This window comes from Hemitrygon akajei, chromosome 1, assembly GCF_048418815.1.
Source record: "Hemitrygon akajei chromosome 1, sHemAka1.3, whole genome shotgun sequence".
NCBI lineage: Eukaryota > Metazoa > Chordata > Chondrichthyes > Myliobatiformes > Dasyatidae > Hemitrygon > Hemitrygon akajei.
In genome coordinates this window covers 1,443,107-1,464,168 of record NC_133124.1, presented here as the reverse complement: position 1 = coordinate 1,464,168, position 21,062 = coordinate 1,443,107, and the positions used below count along the sequence as shown (strand labels likewise).

Below are 21,062 nucleotides of genomic sequence, written 5' to 3'. Positions count from 1 at the left end.
ATGACTGATCCTGGATCCCACTCAACCCCATACACCTGCTTTCTTGCCATATCCTTTCATGCCCTGACCAATTAGGAAAATATCAATTTTTGCTTTAAGCATACCCTTGGTCTTGGCCTCCACTGCAGTCTATGGCAGAGCATTCCCTGAATACACTACCTTCTGGCTAAAAATATTCCTCCTTACCTCTATTCTAAAGGGTCGCCCTTCAGTTTTGAAACTGTGCCCTCTAGTTCTGGATACCCCACCATAGGAAACATCCTCTCCACATCCACGCTATCTAGTCCTTTCAACATTTGGTAGGTTTCAATGAGATCCTCTGCCTGCATTCTTCTAAATCCAGTGAGTACAGGCCCAAAACTGCTAAACATGCCGATTCTGCTATCCCCATTCCACAAATTATGCTCATGTACCTCCTCTGTGTGCTCTAAAATGACATCCTTTCTGCGATATGGGGCCCAAAACTGTTGACAATACTCTAAGTGTGGCCTGACTAGTATCTTATAAAACCTCGCATTATCTCCTTGCTTTTATTTTCTATTCTTCTTGAAATAAATGCCAACATCGCATTTGTCTTCTTTACCACATATTCAACCTGAAAATTAACAAGGACTCCAAATGCTTCTGCACCTCTGATGTTTGAACCTCCTCCCCATTTCGATAATAGTCTGCACTATTGTTCCTTTTACCAAAATGCATTATCATACATTTCCGAACACTGTATTCCATCTTCCACCTTTGTGTCCATTCTTCCAATTTGTCTAATTCCTGCTGCAATCCCATTTCTTCCTCAGCATCAGCTACCCCTCCCCACTTATCATCTGCAAACTTAGCCACTAGTCCATTGAGTCCATTATCTAAATCATTGACAAACAATGTGAAAAGTAGTGTCCCAGTATTGACCCCTGAGGAACACCACTAGTCATCGGCAGCCAACCAGAAAAGGCTCCTTTTATTCTCACTCGCTGCCTCCTGCCTATCAGCTATTCCACTATCCACCCCAGTATCTTTCCTATAACGCCAAAGGACTTTATCTTGTTAAGCAGCCTTATCAAACGCCTTCTGAAAATCCAAGTAAATGACATCCACTGCTTCTCTTTAGTCCACCCTACTTGTTACTTCCTCGAAGTACTCTAACAGATTTGTCAGGTAAGATTTTACTTTACAGAAACCATGCTGACTTTGACTTACTTTATCATTAGTCTCCATGTACCCCGAAACAGGCGGCTGTGGAGACCGAGTCACGTATATCTTAAGGTAGAAGTTGATAGACACTTGATTAATGAGGGCAAGAAGGAATATGGGAAGAAAGCTTGAGATTGGTACTGAGATGGAAATTGGATCAGCCATAATGAAATGATGGAGCAGGATCGATGGGCCAAATGGCCTAATTCCGGTTCTATCTCTTAATATCTTATCTACTCAAGTAGCCAGCGTCCAGTGCCTTAAGGAATTGTCGCGCACACAGGAGCAGATATTTATTGAATGAACCCATGTTAGTCGGACTTCAGGTAAACTCCATGTTTGTAAAAAAATTTGTCAAAAATATACTCCAGGAGAGCTTTCCGCATTTCCTGCCGACATACCGAAGGAAAGGGCATATCTCCACCCGCGTTCTTCCCACCCGCCGGATGTGGTGGCGAGCGATCGCTATTTTGTTGCCTCGCACTACAGAACACCCACCTGCACTGACGCAATGGAAAATGGTAGCCAACCACACACACCCACGCAAGGTACCATTCAATTTAAAAAGATTTATTTCAATATTGACATTTTTTTGTTTTCTAACTGTCCGATTAAACAATAAACGCAGTTGCGATAAAAGATTGTCTTAGAGAACCAGAACAAAAACTGAGCAACGAATGTAAATCACCTCATTAAAATGCAACACATAAGTCAATTTAAACCAGGGTGGGGGAGGGATCACAATTCATTTCGGGGGGGGGGGTTTGTGTTGTGTGGCATGGCCTTTTGTTTTGTCAAACAAATAACAAATGGTTTCTCGTAATTATCTCTCTTTACATATATATATTCATATAAAATACATCAAAGCATGCGAAGTGTTCCATAAGGCGGGGGGAGAAACAAATATAGAAATCACTGCACATTTATTGCGGTGGGTCTACATCACGTTGTTCTGCGCCGAGTTTACCTCGGCGTTCGCACTCTCTTTCTGCTTCGGCGTCCAGTTGTTTTGCACGTTGAACGAGTCGTCGTCTTTTGGGCAAGTTTTTAATGACTCGTGGATTTTATTTTGTCCGTTCACGTCGTCCTGGAGATATAATTGGTTCAAAAACAAAAAAGAAACAAGTCAGGGAAGAGGAAAATAAAACTATTTAACTGTTTCTGGGAATTGAGCACATTCTCACTGCCACGTCTTGTATGCTGAGAATGAGGTATCTACTAAGCATTTTTGCCCTGCAGGAACCCTTGAAATCATTTTCAGGTCTCAGGGAACCCCTGCTTAAAAATATTATATCTACACCTCAAGGTATGAGAGCGTGATCAGTAACTTGTAGATATAATAATCCAAAAATAATTGTCAAAGCTCTTTTGAGTGGAGAATGAACTTTAACTGGCTTTTCTTGAAAAAAGATAGTTAAGCTTAGCTTACCTTTTTTGAAATTAATCTTTCATTCCCTTTAATAAATTTTAAAAACTCGTAAGGAAAATATAATAAAATTCTGTTAGATACATGGCTTAAGCCAAAATGGGATTTAATTTTTCTGAAGATAGGCTCTGTAGATTTAATATAAATAAATAAAGGTTGTAAATTAATTTTAATAAATGCTATTTACAACATGAACATTTAACATAGAAAAATAGAAAACCGACAGCGCAATACAGGCCCTTCGGCCCACAAAGTTGTGCCGAACATGCCCTACTTTAGAAATTACTAGACTTACCCATAGCCCTCTATTTTTCTGAGCTCCATGTACCTATTCAAAAGTCTCTTAAAAGACGCTATTGTATCCACCTCTACCACCGTTGTCGGCAGCCCATTCCACTGTTACGAATGTGCCACAACTCTGAGGGGCCGAAGGGTACAAAGTAGCCCCTTCCTTTTCGAGAATCGCAAGATCGCTATTAATTCGGGTCTGGTACCCAGGAAATGAGAGAGAGACATCCAGAATACACAGGGTTTGGAATGTGTCCTGGCCTCAGCGATACAAAGCCACGGATAACGGCCAATGTCTCTTGGAGATGGAATTGTGTATTGAGTACTGTACTATTCATTGAAGCCCTCAGGGGGTGACCTGAGTGGGCTGGTTGAGGGATTGCATCATCCCAACCTGATTGACATCTGAGACCCCGTGAGTAAGGATAAAAGAGGGTCTGGGGAACAACCCCTTCAGATGCACCAGGAGAGACGCGAGAAATCCCGTGACAGCGTTTAATAGCGACAGCCAGTGAGGGGCTTGCGTGCGTCCTTTCCCTTTGCCTGGGATTGGGGCCTTACCACGGAAGAATGGCTTTAGCTAAAGGAGAAACCAACACCAACAGAACTCTGGAAGGATCGAAATCATAAAAGGAAAAGCCAGCAAGTTCTAAAAATCTCTCTCTTGACTCCAACCAAAGGCTGCAGCCTGCATGAACTGAGTGACTTTTATATTTCCATCGGACAATACGTTATCCCCTAGACAACGATAGAGCTATTCCTTATTGATTATTATTATACCCGCACTTTTAGATTTAGTATTGATGACGTATATTATCTGTATGTTTGCACTGATATTATTTTTGTGTATTTTTATCAGTAAATACTGTTAAAAATAGGACCATCAGACTTCAATGGACCTCTCTATCTTTGCTGGTAAGTGACCCAGTTATGGGGTTCGTAACAACTTGGGGGCTCGTCTGGGATTTGATACCAAATTGGAGGGCCAGTGAATCGGGCTTGTAAGTCCAAACTTGGATCTGGTTACGCGGGTAGCCAGACGGGAAACCAGCAAAGATGGACGTGGATGAATTTATAGAAAACCCGACTCTGGAGGTGCTAGAGGCGGCCACAAAGTCAAACTTGATAAATGATGCGAAATGACTAAACCTCGCAGAGGTGAGGTTGTCAATGAAAAAGCCGGAGGTGCAGAGGGCCATAACTCAGTATTATATTGTGAAGAATGTGTTTTCTGCTGAGGTATTGGAAAATATCCCTGAAAAGGTACCAGCTAGTGGGACGGCTCAGTTAGAGTTGGAGAAATTGAGGCTGGACGGGGAACAGAGGAAGAGCTAAAGGAGCTCCAGCTCCATGAGCTCCAGCTAAAGGAGTTGGAGGTGAAGAGAGAGCAGGAAAGAGCTGAGAAACAAAGGGAGCATGAAATGCAGTTAAAACAGCTGGAAGCAGCTGAAAAGGAGAGAGAAAGAGCCGAGAAGGAGAGGGAGGCAGAGAAACAGAGGCAACATGACTTGGATATGGAGACGTTAAGGCAAGAGTGAAGAGCTCAAGGGACAGACCGAGAGGAGCGGTTTGATGTTAGTCGGGAGTTTAGGTTAGTACCTCCGTTCGAGGAAACGGATGTTGATAGTTATTTCTTGCATTTTGAAAAGGTGGCAGTGAATCAGAAGTGGCCCAAAGAGCAGTGGGTGGCGTTGTTACAAAGTGTGTTAAAAGGGAAGGCACAACGGGCATATGCGGCATTGTCCATGGAGGAGGAAGAGTCGGAGAATTTTGAAAAAGTAAAGGAGGCCATTTTTCGGACCTATGAATTGGAACCTGAAGCGTATAGACAAAAGTTCAGAAATTTAAAGAAAGGGTGGAATCAGACGTATACCAAGTTTGCCTATGAGAAGGGTGTGCTCTTGGATCGCTGGTGTGCAGCAGAAATAGTAGAAGAAGATTTTTGGCATCTCAGGAAGTTAATTCTGATTGAGGAATTTAAAGGTTGTGTTTCGGATGATATCCGGATGTATTTGAATGAGAAGCCAAATAAGTCCATCTCCGAATTTGCTAGGTTCGCAGATGAATATGCCCTAACCCACAAGACAAAGTTTACCTTGAATAAAAGTTACCAGAGAGACCGTGGGAATGGTAGAGAAAGCCCGCCAGCCGAGGCAGAGTTCCCGCTGGGAGCTAGTGGTAAGATTGAGGAGGAGAGGCAAGACGGCAGGAGAGGTCCTGGCTTGACCTGTTTTAATTGTGGAAAGGTGGGTCATATTGCATCTAGGTGCCTTGCTCTGAGGAAGGAGACAGGAAAATGGAAAGCAGCAGTCCCTATAGGATATGCTGTGGTAATCAGTAAATCGACGAAAGAGCCCCAGGTATACAGAGTACGAGAAGGGTCTGAGCAATGTATGTCAAAAGGAACCGTATCTGTGAGAGAGGGAGACACACCAGTTCCAGTGCGGATCTGGAGAGTCACGGGAGCTGAACTGTCATTGATTAGCAGTAAGGTACTGGATTTTGGTCGCAAGACGGGAATGGTAGCTTTGAGAGGAATAGGAAAAGGGACAGAAGTGGTGCCCTTGCATAGGATCATTATAAATTGTGATCTGGTATCTGGACCAGTTGAAATAGGGGTGTGATCAGAATTCCCGAGAACTGACGTGGACGTCCTTCTTGGTAACAATTTAGCCGGTTGTAAGGTTTGGTCAGCAATGAAGCTGACGAGCAGCCTGTGAGTGTTGAGGTCCCGCCCCTAGATTCCAAGATCTATCCCGCATGCGCGACCACTCGCAGCATGTCGAGAAAGGCAGCTGAGAAAGAGACCAGTTTAAATCCGGCCAGTATCGATTTGGCCGAGACATTTTTACCGACCCTGTACCAAGAGGGTTTAGAGGGTGGTAAAATGGAGAGTAGTAAAGTGAAAGAGAGTAAGGGAGAGGAGGTAGTCCTTCCCTTAGCCAGGAGAAAAGTTCTAGAGGCACGAAGTAAAGATGAGAAACAGATAAGGCTGTTAAAAGGTCCAGGGTTGGACATGGATGATCTGTCTGGTTTGGCAGAACTGTTTGAAGAAGTTGAAAATTCTAAAGGTGTTCCCGATAATCAAATGAGGGCAGTCCTAGATGAAAAGGATGCCATTACCTTGAAGAAGTCTGCTGGGTTGGCAGATGAGGTTGTTTCAGCCCGCGGGGTTGAGTTTACTCTGGAAGGGAGTTGCCCAGAGAGTAGCTGGGAGGATCAGGGGAATTTAGAATTTGAAAAGGGTACAGGTATTGAAAGCCTGGAAGAGGCAAATGTCCCATTTGAGTGTGTCCAAGATGTGGATGCACGTGGTACTGAACCTAGTAATGGAGCTCAGAAAAAGTCTGAGGTATTTGCTTCAGTTGAAAAGGAATGCAGTCCTTGTGGGTCAGATGGACTTGGTTCAGTGAAGAAAAGGTTAACCTTGGTAATAGTGGGAAGTGAGAATTCCCAGTTGTTTGTGCTCAAAGGTGCGTTAAAAGTTAGTGAGGTGATAAAAGGTGGTGAGGTGAATATTATTATTGAAGGAAAAGGGAAAAGTGTAGTTCCTAAATTGAATGAAGAAATTTTAAAGTCTGGATTGATGTCAGAAGCAGCAACCAGGCTACAGAGACAATGGCTTGGTAACACGTTGCCTGCGAATCAATTACAGGTTGAGTTGGAATGTAAAGGTGCCCCACACACTATTGTTATTCAAGAGTGTGGTGTGAAAAAGCAGAATTCGAAATGCTGTTTGAACAAAGAGTTTAAACTGAAAACTAATAGCCTGAAGGGTCCTGAAGAGAAAACTAGCAACTTGCTTAAACTTAAAGAATTGTGTGGAAATTCAGAAAATGATCTAAGTTTGGAACACATTGTTGATAAAGTAACTCCTATGAAAGGAGCGGGCGAAAGCCTATTTCGCCATGGTGCACAAGCTCACCACGTGGGAGTTACCTGGAAAAGGGGCAAGGGTTGACGGGCTGCCATTTTAAATAGCAGGATCCGGTTTTAAGGGATTTTAACAAAGCATGTGAATAATAAAGACAACCCCCATGAAGTTTGACTGTTCAGTTTGAAAGTAAAATAAAGATTAGTATTTGCATGAACTTTTGTAGTATACATGTAAGCTAAGATCACAACTCTTTAGTTTTTGTTTGCTGAAGAAAAGGAATAAAAATAGGTGGTTAGCAAATTGGAGTCTGATGCTACAAGACTTTATTAAGGTACAAGATGTTAAGATATTAAAGGAAGTGACAATGTAATCGTTAACTGTGTAGATGCTGAATGGAATGTATAACTGTATTACTCTGTAGAAAAAAAACTTTTTTGTATTGTGTTAGATTCTAAACTCCTGTAAGACTCTGTATTAATTCGTTTTTACCGATGGTAAAAACGCTTTGAAGGAAGGGGGTGTTACAAATGTGCCACAACTCTGAGGGGCCAAAGGGTACAAAGTAGCCCCCTCCTTTTCGAGAATCGCAAGATCGCTATTAATTCGGGTCTGGGACCCAGGAAATGAGAGAGAGACGTCCAGAATACACAGGGTTTGGAATGTGTCCTGGCCTCAGTGATACAAAGCCACGGATAACAGCCATTGTCTCTTGGAGATGGAATTGTGTATTGAGTACTGTACTATTCATTGAAGCCCTCAGGGGGTGACCTGAGTGGGCTGGTTGAGGGATTGCATCATCCCAACCTGATTGACATCTGAGACCCCGTGAGTAAGGATAAAAGAGGGTCTGGGGAACAATCCCTTCAGACGCACCAGGAGAGAAGCTAGAAATCCTGTGACAGCGTTTAATAGCGACAGCCGGTGGGGGGCTCGCGTGCGTCCTTACCCTTTGCCTGGGATTGGGGCCTTACCACGGAAGAATGGCTTTAGCTAAAGGAGAAGCCAACACCAACGGAACTCTGGAAGGATCGAAATCATAAAAGGAAAAGCCGGCAAGTTCTAAAAATCTCTCTCTTGACTCCAACCAAAGGCTGCAGCCTGCATGAACTGAGTGACTTCTATATATTTCCATCGGACAATACATTATCCCCTAGACAACGATAGAGCTATTTCTTATTGATTATTATTATATCCGCACTTTTAGATTTAGTATTGATGACGTATATTATCTGTATGTTTGCATTGATATTATTTTTGTGTATTTTTATCAATAAATACTGTTAAAAATAGTACCATCAGACTTCAACGGACCTCTCTATCTTTGCTGGTAAGTGACCCAGTTACGGGGTTCGTAACACCAATAACTCACCACCCTCTGAGCTCTGACATCTCCTCTGTACCTACTCCCCAGCACCTTAAACCTGTGTCCTTTTGTGGTAACCATTTCAGCCCTCGGAAAAAGCCATTGACTATCCACACGATCTTCAGCATCTTGTACACCTCTATCAGGTCACCTCTCATCCTCTGTCGCTCCACGGAGAAAAGGTTGAGTTCACTCAACCTATTCTCATAAGGCATGCTCCCCAATCCAGGCAATATCCCTGTAAATCTCTTTCTATGGCTTCCACATCCTTCCTGTAGTGAGGCGACCAGAACTGAGCACAGTCCTCCATGTGGGGTCTGACCAGGGTCCTATATAGCTGCAACATTACTTCTTGGCTCCTAAATTCAATTCCACGGTTGATGAAGGTTAATACACCATACGCCTTCTTAACCACAGAGTCAACCTGTGCAGCTGCTTTGAGCATCCTATGGACTCGGACCCCAAGATCCCTCTGATCCTCCACACTGCCAAGAGTCTTACCATTAATACTATATTCTGCCATCATATTTGACCTACCAAAATGAACCACCTCATACTTATCTGGGTTGAACTTCGTCTGCCACTTCTCAGTCCTATCAATGTCCCACTGTAACCTCTGACAGCCCTCCACACCTGATAGGTCCTATTCTTTCACATCTTATCTTCTTGATCTTCACATACTTATATAATACCTTGGGGTTTTCCTTAATCCTGCCACCAAGGCCTTCTCATGGCCCCTTCTGGCTCTCCTAATTTCCTTCTTAAGCTACTTCCTATTAGCCTTATAAACTTCTAGATCTCTAACATTACCTACCTCTCTGAACCTTTTATAAGCTTTTTTTCCTTGACTAGGTTTATTATGGCCTTTGTACACCATGGTTCCTGTACCCTACCATAACTTCCCTGTCTCAATGGAACATACCTCTGCAGAACTCCACACAAATATCCCCTGAACATTTGCCACATTTCTTCCGTACTTTTCCCTGAGAACATCTGTTTCCAATTTAAGCTTCCAATTTCCTGCCTGATTGCCTCATAATTCCCCTTACTCCAATTAAACACTTTTCTAACTTGTCTGTTTCTAATTCTCTCCAATGCTATTGTAAAGGAGATAGAATTATGATCACTATCTCCAAAATGCTCTCCCACTGAGAGATCTGACACCTGACCAGGTTCATTTGCCAATACCAAATCAAGTATAGTCTCTCCTCTTGTAGGCTTATCTACATATTGTGTCAAGAAACCTTCCTGAACACACCTAACAAACTTCACCCCATCTAAACCCCTTGCTGTAGGGAGATGCCAATCGATAATTGGGAAGTTAACATCTCCCATCACGACAACTCTGTTATTATTACACCTTTCCAGGATCTGTCTCCCTATCTGCTCCTCGATATCTGTGTTACTATTGGACAGCCTATAAAAAACACCCTGTAAAGTTATTGACCCCTTCCTGTTCCTAACCTCCGCCCACAGAGTCTTTGTAGACAATCCCTCCATGACTTCCTCCTTTTCTGCAGCCATGACACTATCTCTGATCAACAGTGTCACTCCCCCACCTCTTTTGCCTCCCTCCCTGTCCTTTCTGAAACATCTAAAACCCGGCGCTTGAAGTAACGATTCCTGTCCCTGAGTCATCCAAGTCTCTGTCATGGCCACCATATCATATCTACAAGTACTGATCCACGCTCTAAGCTCATCTGCTTTGTTCACAACACTCCTTGCATTAAAATAGACGCATCTCAAACCTTCGGTCTGAGCGCATCCCTTCTCTATCATTTGCCTATCCTCCCTCTCACACTGTCTCCAAACTTTCTCCATTTGTGAGGCAACCTCCTCTTCTCCAGTCTCTTCAGATCAGTTCCCACCCACCAACAGTTCTGGTTTAAGCTCTCTCCAGTAGCCTAAGCAAACCTCCCCGTCAGGATATTGGTTCCCCTGGGATTCAAGTGCAACCCGTCCTTTTTGTGCAGGTCACACCTGTCCCAAAAGAGGTCCCAATGATCCAGAAATCTGAATCCCTGCCCCCTGCTCCAATCCCTCAGCCACACATTTATCCTCCACCTCATTCTATTCCTATTCTCACTGTTGTGTGGCACAGGCAGTAATCCCGAGGTTACTACATTTGCGGTCCTGCTTCTCAACTTCCTTCCTAACTGCCTGTCATCTTGTTTTAGGACCTCTTCCCTTTTCCTACCTATGTGATTGATACCAATATGTACCACAACATCTGGCTGTTCTCCCTCCCACTGCAGGATATCTTGGTCGTGATCTGAAACATCCCATACCCAGGCACCTGGGAGGCAAACTACCATTACTGACAATGTTGAACAGTAAAGTTATTATAAACCATAAGCCAATTAATATGAATAAAAATATACCCTAAGACAGAATTTTATACAAGACTGGAGAAAGTATTTTCTTACTAAGTGACATGATCAGGCTCAAATATAGCCATAGCATGTGAAATCTGTGCCTGTTCTTTGCTGCACACATATTCATTTCTGGGTCAGACTTGAGATAAGTGTGGATGGATTTCACCTTCAACTGAAATAAGATGATTTCTATCCTTGTTCTAGATGTTTGTTAAATAAGAAAAAGCTTGCTCACGCTTGTAAGAAGTTGAAAACTGCAGCAAAATGTTGATTGCCTTTCTATGAATGACAGAATACGCTTCTTTCACAGAAATCCAGAACTTGTCCAGGGGTAAGCCAGTAAATCTCATCTTGAGTGCACGATCAGGCTGCAGCTCACAAAGTTCTTCCTCTTCTCTCAAAGTCAAACTCTCAGGCAGAGCAAAAGATTCAGAGAAAAGTCACACACTTATGTTGAATGGGAGGAAAAATACTGTTCAGTTTTGTTCTGCAGTTCTTCCAGGTGGTTTTTAATAAGATTCATGACTTTCCTCACTCCCAAGCCCAAGCAGCAATGGAAACATTTCAAGATTTCCTTTGCAATATTATTTTTCCATAGATGGTTTCCTTTTAAATCTAAGAATCTTGACTCTTGAAGTCAAATCATTTCCTACAGGGCCTTGCAGAGACTTGTTCATCCGCTTCATATGATGAAAAATATATACTAAGTAGGCCAGTGTCATGGTTCGGTCTGTTGATTCCTCATTTCAGTTAATTTCCTTTTCCCCGTGTTCCACCGGGCTCCTTGATTAGGGCACCTGATCCTCATTTGAACCGGCAGCATAAAACTCCAGCTTACATCGACTCAGGGCTGGACCGTCACCTGAGCTAGTGCGGCAATGCATGTTCCTTGTCCAAGTTCCGAGTCCCGGCTCCGTGTCCAAGTTCCAAGTCCCGGCTCCGTGTTCCAGTTCTGAGTCCCGGTTCCGTGTCTAAGTTCCGAGTCCCAGCTCCAAGTCCAAGTCAAATCCAAGTCCAGGCTCCGAGTCCAAGTCAAGTCCAAGTCCGTCTCTGTGTCAAGATCCCTCCTGTTTGCTGTGCGATGTTCAAATCAGCGTAAGAATCCTAACGTGATCTCCATGCCTGTGTCCTGCACTTGGGTCTGCTCCAGCCACTCACTGCATCAGCTAGTTTCTGCAGCCATTCTTCATCTTCAATCACTCAGCAAAATCTGGCCTACTATTTTCTTGAAAGTACTGCAAGTCACCTTTCAGTTCAAGAATCCTGTTGAGAATGCTTCCTTTGTTAAGCCACTATCTTTCTGTATGTATCAGGAGTTTGGTGTGCTCCTTGTCCAGGTTTTCACACAGTTGTTTAAACATTCTCAAGTGAACTAGTCCTTGTTTAATAAATTTAACCATTTTTGTAGCATCATCCAGAACTTTTTTCATTTCATCTCCAAGAATTTTTGACATCAGTACTTCTCTATGAAGAAAGCAATGTGTTGTGACAACATCAGGATTTTCTTTTTTACAAGAAAAATGAAAACCTCTCATGGAGGCATCCATTGATGGGGCACCATCAGTACAGATGGCAACACAGTTCTTCTAAGACAGACCTTTTGTTTCCAGATATGAAGACAAAACATTGAATATCATGGCCTTTGCTTGTTTTGGGCAGCTCTTTGCAAAAGAATTTTCTTGAATTTGATCATCATTTACATATCTTACAAATGTTACAACATAACATTTATTGGTGAAAACTGTTAACTCATCAACCTGGATAGAAAAACTGTTGTTTTTTAGTTTATCACACAAAACCTCTTCAGCATTATGTGACATGTCTATGGAAATTGTATAGATAGCTAGATTATTTCTCTCAAAGAAATTAGTGTCACAGTAGCATTACAAGTGCACAGACATACAAATATTGGAAGAGAAGTAAGAAAGAATAAAAAAAATAAGTTCCCTCAAATGGTCTAACAGGAGGGGGGGTCATCACTTCTCCAGCAACAGGCTGGTTTATTATAGAGTCTAATGGCTGACGATAAGAATGATTTCATATAGAACTCTTTGGAGCAGTGCAGTTAGAAACATAGAAAACCTACAGCACAATACAGGACCTTCGGCCCTCAAAGTTGTGCTGAACACGTCCCTACCTTAGAAATTACTAGGCTTACCCATAGCTCTTTATTCTTCTAAGCTCCATGTACCTATCCAAAAATCTCTTAAAATACTCTATCATATCCGCCTCCACCACTGTTGCCAGCAGCCCATTCCACTCACTCACCACTCTCTGAGTAAAAAACTTACCCCTGACATCTCCTCTGTAACTACTCCCCAGCATCTTAAACCTGTGTCCTCTTGTGGCAACCATTTCAGCCCTGGGAGAAAGCCTCTGACTATCCACACGATCAGTGCCTCTCATCATCTTGTACACCTCTATCAGGTCACCTCTCATCCTCTGTCACTCCAAGGGGAAAAGACAGAGTTCACTCAGCCTATACTCATAATTTTCTCTGTTTTTTCCTGTGTTGTTTTTACGTAGTTCAGTGCAGTTTTTGTAATGTTTCATGTAGCACCATAGTCCTGAAAAATGTTGTCTTGTTTTTACTGTGTACTGTACCAGCTGTTAAGGTCGAAGTGACAATAAAAAGTGACTTGACTTGACTTGATAAGGCATGCTCCCCAATCCAGGCAACATCCTTGTAAATCTCTGCACCCTTTCTATGGCTTCCACATCCTTCCTGTAGTGGGACGACCAGAACTGAGCACAGTACTCCAAGTGGGGCCTGACCAGGGTTCTATATAGCTGCAACGTTACCTCTCGGCCCCTAAATTCAATTCCATGATTGATGAAGGCCAATACATCGTACGCCTTCTTAACCACAGAGTAAACCTGCGCAGCTGCTTTGAGCATCCTATGTACTTGGTCCCCAAGATCCCTCTAATCCTCCACACTGCCAAGAATTTTATCTTTAATACTATATTCTGCCATCATATTTGACCTACCAAAATGAACCACTTCACACTTATCTGGGTTGAACTCCATCTTCCACTTCTCGGCCCAGTTTTTCATCCTATCAATGTCCTGCTATAACCTCTGACAGCCCTCCACACTATCCACAACACCTCCAACCTTTGTGTCATCAGCAAACTTACTAACCCATCTCTGCACCTCCTTATCCAGGTCATTGATAAACATCACAAAGAGTAAGGGTCCCAGAACAGAACCCTGAGACACTCCACTGGTGACCGACCTCCAGGCCGAATATGACCCGTCTACAACCACCCTTTGCTCTGTGGATCCAGAACTGGCTTGCCCACAGAAGGCAATATCCCCTTGGATCCCATGCCTCCTTACTTTTTCAATAAGCCTTGCATGGGGTACCTTATCAAATGCCTTGCTGAAATCCATATATTCTACATCTACTGCTCTTCCTTCATCAATGTGTTTAGTCACGTCCTCAAAAAATTCAACCAGGCTCGTAAGGCAGGACCTACCCTTGACAAAGCTGCTTACTTTGCTGACTATTACTAATCATATTATACATCTCCAAATGTTCATAAATCCTGCCTCTCAGGATCTTCTCCATCAACTTACCAACCACTGAGGTAAGACTCTCTGGTCTATAATTTCCTGGGCTATCTCTACTCCCTTTCTTGAATAAAGGAACACCATCCACAATCCTCCAATTCTCTGGAACCTCACGAGTCCCCTTTAATGATGCAAAGATCATCGCCAGAGGCTCAGTAATCTCCTCCCTTGCCTCCCACAGTAGCCTGGGGTACATCTCATCCAGTCCTAGTGACTTTTCCAGCTTGATGCTTTCCAAAAGCTCCAGCACATCCTCTTTCTTAATATCTACATGCTTAGCTTTACAGTCTGCTGCAAGTCATCACTACAATCTCCAAGATCCTTTTCCATAGTGAATACTGAAGTAAAGTATTCATTAATTACCTCTGCTATTTCCTCGGGTTCCATAGACACTTACTAAGAACTAATAAACAGTTTTATAGTACTGTAGTAGTATTGGTAGGGTTCTAATTTGTTCTGTATTTCATTTACATACATAATTTGTCTTTTTTATTTCCATGAAATTTCACCTAATTGGGCAGCCACATAATTGAGCCAAAATACATTGGTTCCGATGTGTCTCGATTAACCAATATCCACTGTACTGCCTTCATCAGCTTTTCAAAGAGCTCAATAAGACTTGTGAGGCACAACCTGCCTCACACAAGCCATGCTATCCTGAATAAGACTGACCCAAATGCTTGTAAATCCTGTCCTAAGCCACTGCTCCATACCCCGACTACCACTACTTAATCATTTCTTGTGATTCACCTAATGTACAGACTCTCCTGTGCCCAGCATCACTTTATGGACATAATAGAAACATAGAAAACCAACAGCACAGTATATGCTCTTTAGCCCACAATGCAGTGCTGAATATGTACTTACTTTAGAAATTAACTAGGGTTACCCGTAGCCCTCTATATTTCTAAGCTCCATGTACCTATCCAAGAGTCTCTTAAAAGACCCTATCATACCCACCTCTACCACTGTCGCTGGCAGGCCATTCAACGCACTCACCATTCTCTGCGTAAAAACTTACCCCTGACATCTCCTTTGTACCTCCTTCCAAGCACCTTAAAACTGTGCCCTCTCATGCAAGCCATTTCAGCCCTGGGAAAAGCCTCTGATTATCCACATGATCAATGTCTCTCATCATCTTATACAGCTCTTTCAAGTCACCCCTCATCTTCCGTCATTCCAAGGAGAAAAGGCTGAGTTCACACAACCTATTCTCATAAAGCATGCTCCCCAATCCAGGCAACAGCCTTGTAAATCTCCTTTGCACCCTTTCTATAGTTTCCACATCCTTCCTGTAGTGAGGCGACCGGAACTGAGCACAGTACTCCAAGTGGGGTCTGACCAGGGTCCTATATGATTAATATGATAAGTTTTTATCTGCAATTTGATAATATGATAAGTTTTTATCTGCAATTTGAGAAGGATAAGGGCAGATCGGAGGTGTCAGTGTTGCAGTTGAACAGGGGAGACTATGGAGCCATGAGGGAGGAGCTGGCCAAAGTTAACTGGACGGATATCCCAGCAGAAAAGACAGTGGAACAGCAATGGCAGGTATTCTTGGGAATAATGCACAAGGTGCAAAATCAGTTCATCCCCCGGAAAAAGAAGGATTCAAAGGGGGGAAAGGGGCCACAGTGGTTGACAAAGGAAGTCAGAGATTGCATAGCATTAAAAAAAAGGAAGTATGACAGAGCTAAGGTGAGTGGGAGGACAGATGATTGGGAAGTTTTTAAGGAACAACAGAACTTAACTAAAAAGGCAATACGGGGAGAAAAAAAGAGGTACAAACGCAAGCTAGCCAGGAATATAAAGGAGGATAGCAAAAGCTTTTTTAGGTATGTGAAGAGAAAGAAGATAGTTATGAACAATGTTGGGCCCTTGAAGAATGAATTGGGTGGAATTGTTATGGGAAACAGAGAAATGGCAGAAGAATTTAATAAGTACTTTAGATCTGTCTTCACTAGGGAAGACACAAGTAATCTCCCAGATATATGGATGGGCCAAGGACATAGAGTAACAGAGGAAATGAAACAGATTGACATTAGGAAGGAAACGGTGATGAGTAGACTGATGGGACTGAAGGCTGACAAATCCCCAAGTCCAGATGGTCTGCATCCTAGGGTACTAAAGGAGGTGGCCCTGGAAATTGCGGATGCATTGGTAATCATTTTCCAATGTTCCTTAGATTCAGGCTCAGTTCCTGAGGATTGGAGAATGGCTAATGTTATCCCACTTTTTAAGAAAGGAGGGAGGGAGAAAACAGAGAACTATCGTCCTGTCAGCCTAACATCAGTAGTGGGGAAGATGCTAGAGTTCATTATTAAAGATGAAATAGTGGCATATCTAGATAGCAGTGATAGGATTGGGCGGAGCCAGCATGGATTTACCAAGGACAAGTCATGCTTGACTAATCTATTGGAGTTTTTCGAGGATGTAACCAGGAAGTTAGACAACGGAGATCCAGTGGATGTAGTGTACCTCAATTTTCAGAAGGCATTTGATAAGGTCCCACATAGGAGATTGGTGGGTAAAATCAGAGCTCATGGCATTGGGGGGAAGATATTGACATGGATAGAAAACTGGTTGGCAGATAGAAAGCAAAGGGTAACGGTGAATGGGTGTTTCTCAGAATGGCAGGTGGTGACTAGTGGGGTGCCACAGGGCTCGGTATTGGGACCACAGCTGTTTATGATTTACATAAACGATTTAGATGAAGGCATTGAGAATAACATCAGCAAGTTTGCTGATGATACTAAGCTGGATGGCAGTGTGATATGTGATGAGGATGTTAGGAGAATTCAGGGTGACTTGGATAGGCTGAGTGAGTGGGCAGATACTTGGCAGATGACGTTTAATGTGAATAAGTGTGAGGTTATCCACTTTGGGAGTAAGAACAGGAAGGCAGATTATTATCTGAACGGTGTAGAGTTAGGTAAGGGAGAAATACAAAGAGATCTAGGAGTACTTGTTCATCAGTCACTGAAGGTGAATGAGCAAGTGCAGCAGGCAGTGAAGAAGGCTAATGGAATGTTGGCCTTTATTACAAAAGGAATTGAGTACAAGAACAAGGAAATCCTCTTGCATTTGTACAGAGCCCTGGTGAGACCACACCTGGAGTATTGTGTACAGTTTTGGTCTCCAGGGTTAAGGAAGGACATCTTGGCTATAGAGGAAGTGCAGTGTAGGTTCACGAGGTTAATTCCTGGGATCTCCGGACTGTCGTACGCAGAGAGGTTAGAGACTGGGCTTGTACACGTTGGAATTAAGGAGATTGAGAGGGGATCTGATTGCAACATATAAGATTATTAAGGGATTGGACAAGAATGAGGCAGGAAATATGTTCCAGATGCTGGGAGAGTCCAGTACCAGAGGGCATGGTTTGAGAATAAGGGGTAGGTCATTTAGGACAGAGTTAAGGAAAACTTCTTCTCCCAGAGAGTTGTGGGGGTCTGGAATGCACTGCCTCGGAAGGCAGTGGAGGCCAACTCTCTGGATACTTTCAAGAAGGAGCAAGATAGGTATCTTATGGATAGGGGAATCAACGGATATGGGGACAAGGCAGGAACCGGGTATTGATAGTAGATGATCAGCCATGATCTCAGAATGGCGGTGCAGGCTCGAAGGGCCGAATGTTCTACTTCTGCACCTATTGTCTATTGTCTATATTGTGTCAAGGAACCTTCCTGAACACACCTAACAAACTCCATCCCATCTAAACCCGTTGCTCTAGGGAGATGCCAATTAATATTTGGGAAATTAAAATCTCCCACTACTACAACCCTGTATTTATATACCTTTCCAGAATCTGTCTCCCTATCTGCACTTTGATATCCCTGTTACTATTGGGTGGTCTATAAAAAACATTTAGTAGAGTTATTGACCCTTCCTGTTTCTAATTTCCACCCACAGAGACTCCGTAGACAAATCCTCCATGACTTCCTCTTTTTCCGCAGCCGTGACACTATCTCTGATCAACAGTGCCACGCCCCACCTCTTTTGCCTCCCTCCCTGTCCTCTCTGAAAGATCTAAAGCCCGGCGCTCTAAGTAACCATTCCTTGCCCCTGAACCATCCAAGTCTCTGTAATGGCCACAATGTCATAGCTCCAAGTACTGATCCATGGCTCTAAGCTCATCTGCTTTTTTCATAATACTCCTTTAACTTAACTATTATCATATAACAATCACAGCACGGAAACAGGCCCTCCTAGTCCATGCCGAACTCTTAATCTCACCTAGTCCCACCTACCCACACTCAGCCCATAACCCTCCACTCCTTTCCTGTCCATATACCTATCCAATTTTACCTTAAATGACACAACTGAACTGGCCTCTACTACTTCTACAGGAAGCTCATTCCACACAGCTATCACTCTCTGAGTAAAGAAATACCCCCTCGTGTTTCCCTTAAACTTTTGCCCCCTAACTCTCAAATCATGTCCTCTCATTTGAATCTCACCTATTCTCCCCTACTTTCATTGAAATAGACACATCTCAAACCATTGGTCTGAGCGCGTCCCTTCTCAATCACCTGTCTATCCTCCTTCTCACACTGTCTAAAAGCTTTTTTCTGTTTGTGAGCCAACCACCCCTTCCTGCATCTCTTCAGTTCGGTTCCCACCCACCAGCAATTCTGGTTTAAACTCTCCTCAATAGCTTAAACAAACCTCTCTGCCAGGATATTGGTCCCCCTCGGATTCAAGTGCAACCAGTCTTTTTTGTAAAGGTCACTCCTGCCCCAAAAGGGTTCCCAATGATCCAGAAATCTGAATCCCTGCCCCCTGCTCCAATCCCTCAGCCACATTTATCCTCCACCTCACTCTGTTCCTATTCTCACTGTCGTGTGGCATAAGCTGCAATCCTGAGATTACTACCTTTGCGGTCCTGCTTCTCAACTTCTTTCTTAACTCCCCGTCGTCTGTTTTCAGGACCTCCTCCTTCTTCCTACCTATGTTGTTGGTACCAATATGTACCACGACCTCTGGCTGTTCACCTCGATGAGAAACATCCTGGACCCTGGAACCTGGGATGCAATCTACCATCTGTGTTTCTTTCCTGCATCCACAGAATCACCTGTCTAGCCCCCCAATTATAGTGTCGCCTCTCACTGCTGCCTTCCTCTTCCTTTTCCTACCCTTCTGAGCGACAAGTCCAGACTCTGTGCCAGAGGCACACCCACTGTTGCTTCCGCTAGGTAGGCCGCCGCCCCCCCCAACAGTACTCAAACAGGAATACTTATTGTTGAGGGGGACAGCCATAGGGGTACTTTCTAGTATTTGACCCCTGCCCTTCCCTCTCCTGTCTGTTATCCCCTTATCTGTATTTCGAGGACCCGGTGTGACTACTTGCCTATAGCTTCTCTCTACCACCTCCTCACTTTCCCTGACCAGACGAATGTCATTGAGCTGCATCAGTCAACATATATAGCTATCTTAAGTACTTACATTTATTGTGTCTTTTTATTATTATGTTCTTTATCTTATTGTGGTTTTTTTGTGCGGCAACAGATATGGAGTAGCAATTAGTTCATTCTCCTTTACACTTGTGTACTAGAAATGACTTTAACCAATCTTGAATCTAATTCATTGTATATTGCAGTGGAAGTGAATGAATCAGAGTTTATTCCACAGAAAGGAAACTGACCTTTTCCAAATGATTCTATATGGTGATGGAGGATGAGATTAAGCTTTGGCATCAGATAATCTTTTATGTGAATATAATATTCCTAACAGCTGTTTTTACTGTTAATCCTCTGTTAGGCGAGGCATCAACACCTTCTTATTTTAATATTTTAAACATTTCTTCCAGTTGTAACAATACTCAGCATTCAGTGACTATTGTGTTCCATTAACAAAGGACAAAAATAGGTCAACATGAATAGTTCACTAGCCTGCGGGCTACCACATTCAAAAGATCAATTGCAGTTGGATTTAAGCTGTGCAGCTGTAACACAGAAAATAGAAAGAACATGAAAAAGATGAGAAAATCTAGCATAGAGGAGGCCAAGAGCTGCTCATGCTACCAAATGTGCCTCTCTACATTAATCCTATAGAGCAAGAGAAATTAAGATGAAAAATCCTCAAGGTTTAATCATCTGCATCTGAGCATAGTAGAAACATAGAAACATAGAAAACCTAGAGCACAATACCGGCCCTTCAGCCCACAAAGCTAAGCCGAATATGTCCTTATCTTAGAAATTACCTAGGGTTACTCAAAGCCTTCTATTTTTCTAAGCTCCATGTACCTCTCCAGGAGTCTCTTAAAAGACCCTATCTCCACCACCGCTGCTGGCAGCCCATTCCATGTACTCACCACTCCCTGCATAAAAAACTTACTTCTGACATCTCCTCTGTACCTGCTTCCAAGCACCTTAAACCTGTGCCCTCTTGTGGCAGCCATTTCAGCCCTGGGAAAAGCCTCTGACTATCCACACAATCAATGCTTCCCATCATCTTATATATCTCCATAAGGTCACCTCTCATCCTCCTTCACTCCAAGGAGAAAAGGCTGAGTTCACTCAACCTATTCTCATAAGGCATGCTCCCCAATCCAGGCAACATCCTTGTAAATCTCCTCTGCACCCTTTCTATAATTTCCACATCCTTCCTGTAGTTTGGTGACTAGGAGCACAGTACTCCTAGCCACCAGACTGGACAACCACCTTCGAGAACGCCAAAGGGAGAGAACTGGTCGTCCACCCCCTTTGGCCACTCCACGGCTCCCTGTACTGTCTCCCACCAGCACAAGCCTCTCATCTCCTCCTGCTCCTGGAATAGCTCCCAGCCCGGCTGTTTCCACCGCCCCGGGAGAGGAACCAATGCAGCTGGGATGGAACCGCCTTTCTCCCACAGAGCAGCTCCGGAGATTGAGATCAGGGGAATGTCTCTATTGTGGCCAGTCCAGCCACTTTTGGCCAAAAGGGAGGGCTCACCAATAGAAAGGGGGACCCTAGTGAGTCAGACAACATTCCCTTC

General features: G+C 43.4%; 1 protein-coding gene across 4 annotated transcripts in view; it reads right to left on the bottom strand.

Annotated features, from left to right (window-relative positions):
* Positions 1–1,739: 1,739 nt before the first annotated feature.
* LOC140741137 (uncharacterized) overlaps positions 1,740–21,062 on the bottom strand; it is a 172,865-nt gene continuing 153,542 nt past the window's right edge. Inside the window, exon 5 of one of the 4 annotated variants that reach the window (XM_073070997.1) lies at positions 1,740–2,272. In XM_073070997.1, coding sequence (XP_072927098.1) covers positions 2,123–2,272 — 150 coding nt within the window. In that variant the 3' untranslated portion in view covers positions 1,740–2,122. The remainder of the gene's footprint in view (positions 2,273–21,062) is intronic. The other 3 variants (XM_073071304.1, XR_012102041.1, XM_073071173.1) reach the window with 3 other exon arrangements.